The sequence below is a fragment of the Bubalus bubalis genome, chromosome 22 (genome assembly GCF_019923935.1).
Source record: "Bubalus bubalis isolate 160015118507 breed Murrah chromosome 22, NDDB_SH_1, whole genome shotgun sequence".
NCBI lineage: Eukaryota > Metazoa > Chordata > Mammalia > Artiodactyla > Bovidae > Bubalus > Bubalus bubalis.
In genome coordinates, this window is record NC_059178.1 from 58,456,584 (window position 1) to 58,463,622 (window position 7,039).

Genomic DNA, 7,039 nt, shown 5'->3' on the forward strand with positions numbered 1-7,039 from the left:
ACCCCGAGCGCGGCCGGGGCGGCGGGGCACGGCCCGGGCCTGGGGCCGGGCGGGGAGCCCTGGGCGCCGGTGCAGGCGCAGGAGCACCCAGCGCCGGACGGGGGGCGCCCAGGGCATCCTGCGCCCCAGGCTGTTGGCCCTTGTCCCCGCAACGCCTCGCCCGTGCCGCCTTGCCCTTAGTCTGTCCCATGTAAGTTGCACGAACTAAGCCATTTTATTTATTTTGGCCAAGACTTCATGTTTTTCCATGACTGTTTTAAGTGGCCTCTACAAGACTGTTACAGGTTTCCCACTGGGAAAGAAACACAGATACTGGAAACCAGAGGGTCAAATTCCCAGAGCACACGAACATCTTAAACTTCTGGGGGTTGGGGGTGGGGGTGGTGCCGAGGGCCTTAATGGAACTGGATGGAGACGTTGCCATGATGTATGAGGACCTTTTTTGTAACCCAGTTAGAAAGATCTGCCGTTCCATCGTGTCAATTATCTCCCTGTTTGTATTGACCAAATAATCAATTCACTTCTCACAGAGGGGCCAGATTAAATATATTCCACATTTTTTTGTGTGATGAGCAAAGTCCATCATTAAATTTTTATTAAAGGAATACATTGAAATGAAACATGTTTCCTTATTTCCACTTACCCATTAATTACCAAAATATAAAAGCCGCACAGTGCCCCTCCCCAATCACATCTAACCCCCAAACTAGGATTGCAAAAGTGACACAGGTATTTTTATCTCAAATGTCGGACATTCCTCTTCCAAGGGTAGTTTGTGTCCACGTGGGTGCGTGTGTGTGAGTGTACAAGCGGGGGCGGAGGGGGAGAGTCGCAGGTTTAAAAATCTGCAGGAACTACTGTCTACTCAACTTGGCTTATAACACATGGGCTTCACCCACGGTCAGCCGGTGGATTACAATAACAAACCCCTCAATGTCTTTCTCCAGCGTGCAATCTTTTATGTTATGCCGTATTAAGATTTCTTTTTTGTGTCATATTGTTTAGCTCGGGGGGGGGGGGGGGGGGAAAGGAAAACAAAGCAATTAAAAAGATTGACAGGTATGGTTTGTGAGAGACCTATTTGTAATTGTCAGGGTGACGTTGGCGAGAGGAGGAGGAGTAAAAACTGAAGCCGGAAAAGCAGCTCGATGTGTCTGTCTATCAGTTGAGACTGTCTGAAAGCTCTGCGATCTGAATGTGTGTTATATTTCACTGAAAAGACGAGCGAGCGAGAGTGCATCTCCTCTCTCCCAGGAGTTTGGGGGGGACCGTCCACGCTCACCTCGCCCACCCAGTGAATGTCTGCTCTTCACCCCTTGGCGCACACTCTCCGGGTTGTTGTTGTTGGCTTTTTTTTTTTTTTTTTCGGAAGGGGGGGGTGCTTTTTGTGTATTTTTCAAAATTTTTCTGTTGGAAGATCAAGACCGGCCAAAAATCCATGATCAAAATGTGTTTGCATTAGATTTCGCCTCCGAAGAAGCGGCGATCCTGGCGGCACAGCCCCGCGGGGAGCGCGGGGCACCAAGTGGCGCTCCGGCGGCGGGTGACACTGTTTGATCTGTGACTGTTTGGAAGGTGGAGCAGCGCCTGACATCTCCCCCCGGCGCATGTATGTACGGGGGCTTCACTCCTCTGTCTTGTTTGCTTTCTTCCTCTTAGACTAAGTGCGGGGAGGAAAAAGGACAGCCCGGATCGGCCTCGCCGGCGCACAATGAGCAAGCTGCGACCCGCGCACTAAAAACACTCGCCGCGACCCCCGCACCGCCTGGAGCGAGGGGGAGAGAAAGTTGCGCTCCGAGACTCTCGGCTCGCGGAGGAAGGCGCAGGGCAGCGCCCGCAGAGGCGCCCGGAGGAGCGCCCGCCAGCAGCACCGCGGCGGCGGGGAGGCGGCAGCATGGAGCGCGGGCCGCGGGCCGGCCCTCCGAGCTCCCGCCGCTGCGCCCGCGGCCCGCGCCGGGGATGACTCCGGGCTCGGCGCCCAGGCCCCGCGCGCTCCGCCCGCAGCCCGGCGGCCGGGACGCGGCCCGCGCGGCCGCGGCCGCCGCCTCCTGAGCGGCCCCGGGCGCGGCCGTCCATGCGAGCGGCGCCCCGCGGACCGCGGCGCGCCCGGAGCCCGGAGCCCGCGGGGACGAGGCCAGAGTTGGGCGCGCCGCGGAGTTGCGCCCGCGCCCGGGGCCCCGCGTCCCCGCGCCCCGCGAACTCCGGCGGCGGCTGAGGCCCGAGCAGCATGCCGAGGAGGAAGCAGCAGGCCCCCCGGCGCTCGGCAGGTAACGGGCGCGCGGGCCGCGCCGCGGGGAGCGGGGCCGGCGAGGGGGGGCGCGGCGCGGGGGGCGGGGGGCCCGGCGGCCGGCGCGCGGGGCGGGGGCGCGGGCGGCGCTCCCCCTCTGGGCCCGGGAGCGAGGCCCGGCCCGCGCCCGGCCGCCGGCGCCCCGGGGCAGCCGTCAGCGTCTCCCCACCTGGGCCGGCGCGCGGAGCGGAGAAACTTCACGGCGCTCCTCGGCACGGCAAGGAGCCCCGACGGGCCGGGGAGGCCGGGGCAGGCCGGGGGGCCGCCGGAGCTCCTGGCTGCCTCGGGAGGGGGCGTGCGCCGGGCAGACGTAGCTCCTCCGCGGCCTGAGCGCGCTGGGAAAGTCCTCCGGAGGCGGGGAGGCTGAACCTGACACTTGAAATAAGGTCACCAGCCTGGGACGCAAGGAATGCGGTCGGAGGATTTCTCTGGAAAATAGCAGCCTTTAATGTCCTGTGCAAGAGGCTTCTGCCCCCCACGCCCCCCCCCTTTTTTATTACCTCTAAAGATGTCTTTTGATCAGGCCAGCACAAGGCAGTGATAGTGCAGAATCTGATTGAACAGAAAAGTTATTTTTCTCTGGAGGAGGAACTGGCAGGAGCTGGTTTTCCTTGTTTTCTGTTTTATTAGAGGATTGCCATCCTTGATTTGATGTGTGATTGATCGCCTGTCATCCGGCGGCCTTTGATCTATTCATTCCTGATAAACATCAATAAATCACTCACCATGGAAACACACATGCTCCTGACAGCTCAGCCACTCTCAGGGCGACTTTCCTCTCTCGCTCCCCCTTTTTCCTGCTCCATTTTAATTTTGTCTCAGAAGTTTTACAGCTGCAGCATCCTCAACTCAGCTCACCTCCTAATCCATGGCTGAGACCCTGGCGTGGGTCGACTGCAGTGCATTTTTCACTGCAGGTCTGAAAATAGCCGGATAGTTATTTCGGCTCCGTACTCAAGTCTTGTCTCGATTTTGGACACTGTTTATGGAGCTTGGAGTACCACCGATCTGCCAGTGAGTTATCACTAAGTAAGAGAGTAAATCAACTCTTTCCAAGCTGTTAGGGGGGAAAAAAGTAATAAAAGGGTGTTGTGTGTTTAAACAAGTGTGACTCTTTGTTGCAGTATGGAATCGAATCTGAATAATTTTTAGTGTTACCCTCAGTAATGGGCTCCTGTTCATGTCTCCATAGATGCGTTTAAAGCTGAGGTCATTGCTCCCCCAAATCTCACAAATAATATCCGCATGTACAAAGGGTCAAATAAAAGAAGCTAATGATTTCTATTAGATCCTTGAGAGAAATGCTTGCCAGAGCAGAGGCAACTTTGATGTTCAGTGTTCATAGCATAAAGTGGACAGAAAGGGGAATGTTTATTATTATTATTTTTATAAAACTTTGAAGAGTGCAGTAAGATACTGCAGAGAGTATGTGTCTCCCTCATACCCCCTAAACATATAGCACCATCCATAAAGACATTCACCCTTTGCTTGTGCTGAAAGTGAGAGGTCTCTTAGCGTTTTTACTACCAGAGGGATTTATATGACAGAAGGTACATTGAAAAGTTGCATTTCGAAGATGACTCCTGGACACTGAAGAACTTTTGCGGTTAGAGTGCAGTGGATGTTTCTGAGGACAAACAAAATGCTGAGGGAATGAGGTACTGCAACTTTAAATACCACCTTTTTTTTTTTTTTAATAAAAGGTTTGAAAGTTGACAAGGGCATGATGGTGCATGGTAATCCATCCTGGCAGCTCTTACATAAAAACAAGCCGTCAAGGCGACTTTTTTCCAATATTGATTTAATTGTCTGTCTTTTGACAGGCACATATATCATTGGCTTTAATGGTCAATCAAAAGTTGGCAGGCTCAGTGTTTCCATTCTTTCCTCTACACGACATTTGGCATACTTAATCAAAATGCTGCAAAGTGATGGCCATGAGGAGCCGATGACTGAGTCATCTGCTGTACAGGAACTTGAGAGGGGAAAAAACCCTAAAAAAATGGAGCCAAAATATATTTTAGTTGAGAGGAAATTGAGACATGTTCCAAGTATCCTGTGTTTTGAAGTAAAATTTCAAAAATAGATTCCATACTAAGAGGTCCTGTGTAAGTTTAATTACAGGGTTTAATATCTCTACTGATTCCAAACCTGCAGGACTCTTGTGTTCATTAAATGAGCCATTGTTTAGTTCTTACCCCCCTTACCCATTAAACAACAACAACAACAACAACACTTAAGGTGGATTCCTAGCAAAATAAAGCTGTTTGCTTTCATCTGAAGTTACTTCCATTAACACACACTGATTCACACTCGCTTATTTTCACTAATATTTACGTTGGCGTAAGGCTTCGATGTATTTGTCATGGTTTAGGTGAGAAGATCTTGATTTCCTTCATCTTAAGCATTTAATAGGAATCTTCCATGTTTCTAATGTTCCTTCTGGAAGTAGCCAGAATACATTTGTAGCGAATATTATGTGTTCATTTTCAGGAAAAGAGAGAGGGCAATTATATACATATGGGAGTCATGGTATTTTCCAAAGTGTTTTTATTATAACATCCTGACTGGCTTCCTCCCCCCCACCCCACTTAAAGCTGCACATTCATTGGCCTGCCTCACTGTTCCATCCGTAACTGATGAGTTTTTCTTTAGAATATCTTAGTGTCAAATAATTGATTGTTTGGTCGCCAGGAAGTTGGTGGGTGACAGATGTAGAATAGCAATACTTCATAGTGATGAGAGAGGAAGGGAAAATTATCTAAATGAATCCTCTTTATATAAAAAAATAAAGAAGTACTGCTCAGAGGAAATGGCTCCTTCGTAATGAAGCGGCTTCTTAATTATCAAAAAAGGTAAGGTTGTTTAGCCAGCTTCATTAACAGGCCCCTAATTATCTGTAAACCTGATGGATTTGTGACAGGCGTAACGATTAATGCCGACAAATTCAGTGAGCTGCCAAGTTTGCAGCCCGCTTGATGTAATCACGTTGATATTATACAGTCCCCATAGCCTGTAGTGCAGTATTAACTCAATTTGCTGCTGCAGGTGACAAATGGATTTTGCTACCTGACTAATCATGTCACAGAGACAATGCTGCTTAATGACCTCCGTAATCCTGGCTTTGAACTGTGCAATAAAGCCGAGACAGAAAACCAACCACTCAGCTGTTTTTTATTTCTATTTTTTCAATTCTGGAGATCCTAATGGTTGGACTTCCTGTGAGTTAGGCCTGCTGTTCTAAGTGGAAGGGAGAGGCAGCATGTCGACGCAGCAGCCTGAAATAAAAAGTTTGTGAAAATCCTCATTTTCAGGTGTGGTAGAAGATATGTGACCAAAGTATGTGGCTGGTGTTGCGGGGCGCACCCCCTCGAGCCGGGTTCCAGTAATCTTAGTGTGATCTGTAAATATGTCGAGTGGAGGAGTCCAGATGATTCCTGGGGGAGGCTCACACCTGTGAGTTCCGGGAGCAGGGTTTCTATGAAGATGGGGACCATCTCCCGTCCGTGGTCAGCGGCGGTAAGCCTGGAAGCTCACCTTGACATACAAAAAGGAAAACCTTCAGTCACCGATGCCTCAAATTGTGTCAAGCTGGAGGAATGGATTTTCAGATTCAACCCGCAGTTGGAGCTCATTTCCTAGAGGAGGGAAAAAATGCTAGACCCTAAAATGGCCCCTGGTCTTCCAGGAAACGCTAAACGATGAACTTCCGGCCGCGTTATCATGGCAAAATATCAAAGAACGGGGATTTGATGAGCTCAGTAGATGTTGGAGGTAAACTTCTTTTATAAATGAGATTAACAAGAAATATTCCGTGAAAACATGTAATGTTTGGATAAACAATTTATCTTGGGTGGTTGAGACTCATCACTACCCTCTCACCCTGTACACAGAGGTTGTAATCCCAAAGGGAGGGGCCATAGCGTGTATTTACATGTGTTCCTTTGTTAGTATTTTGTCAGCTACTTAGGGCTGCCCTGTTCTGCTGGGAGTGTGTGTGTGTGAGTGTGTTTATGCTTGTGTAGGGGGGGAGTGCCTATAGGGAAGGGGTTTGGTCAAGCCCATTCATTCATTCATGAAAACATTTAGGCACCACCTGCTTATGGTTTCTGAATATTTAAGTTTAATTTTGTTAATTATTATTTATTCACCTGGGGTGATGAAAAGAGTAAGAGACAGTTTTGAATGAAGACCGAAATATCTTTTTTTTTTTAATTGTAGACAAGTCTTTTTTTCTACTCACTGCATCTCTTTAGCATAACTGTTAGCAAACAATGGATAATTTTCTTTCATTGCTGATTATGTTAATATTATGATAATGTATTTAAAAACATCTAGTTGTGTAGTATACTTCAAAATTACTCTTAAAAAATGATGGTGTCGTGTATTTCCTATTGAGGTGCTGGTGATGTTCACAGTGTAGAGGAATTCATGAGGAGCCGTTCCAGTTCAAATATAAGCGAAATTGGATTTGGGTGGAAAGTTAAGAGATTTTATGGTAATGTGTTGGAAAGTGTAATCAATTTCAGAAAGTTTCTATAGTATACACACAGGTCAATAGCTAGAACTATGTCAACATAAGACTGTTTTCTCCCAAGACTTAGAATTCCTTTGGTTATAAGAGGTTTTTGTGTTGTTTTCATTCAGAAGTATTACTTAAGAAAAACCCGGTCCTGTTCTGGCCTTTTGATGGGTGCGTGTGATGGGTGCAGACCTTGTAAGCTATTTTTTGCTCATGTGTTTGAAAGAGCC

The 7,039-nt window shown here is 48.8% G+C and overlaps 1 protein-coding gene across 1 annotated transcript in view; it reads left to right on the top strand.

The window, feature by feature from the left end:
- The first annotated feature begins 2,098 nt into the window (after positions 1–2,098).
- Positions 2,099–7,039, top strand: part of TSHZ1 (teashirt zinc finger homeobox 1) — a 79,297-nt gene continuing 74,356 nt past the window's right edge. Inside the window, exon 1 of the mRNA XM_025273407.3 lies at positions 2,099–2,267. Coding sequence (XP_025129192.3) covers positions 2,228–2,267 — 40 coding nt within the window. The 5' untranslated portion in view covers positions 2,099–2,227. The remainder of the gene's footprint in view (positions 2,268–7,039) is intronic.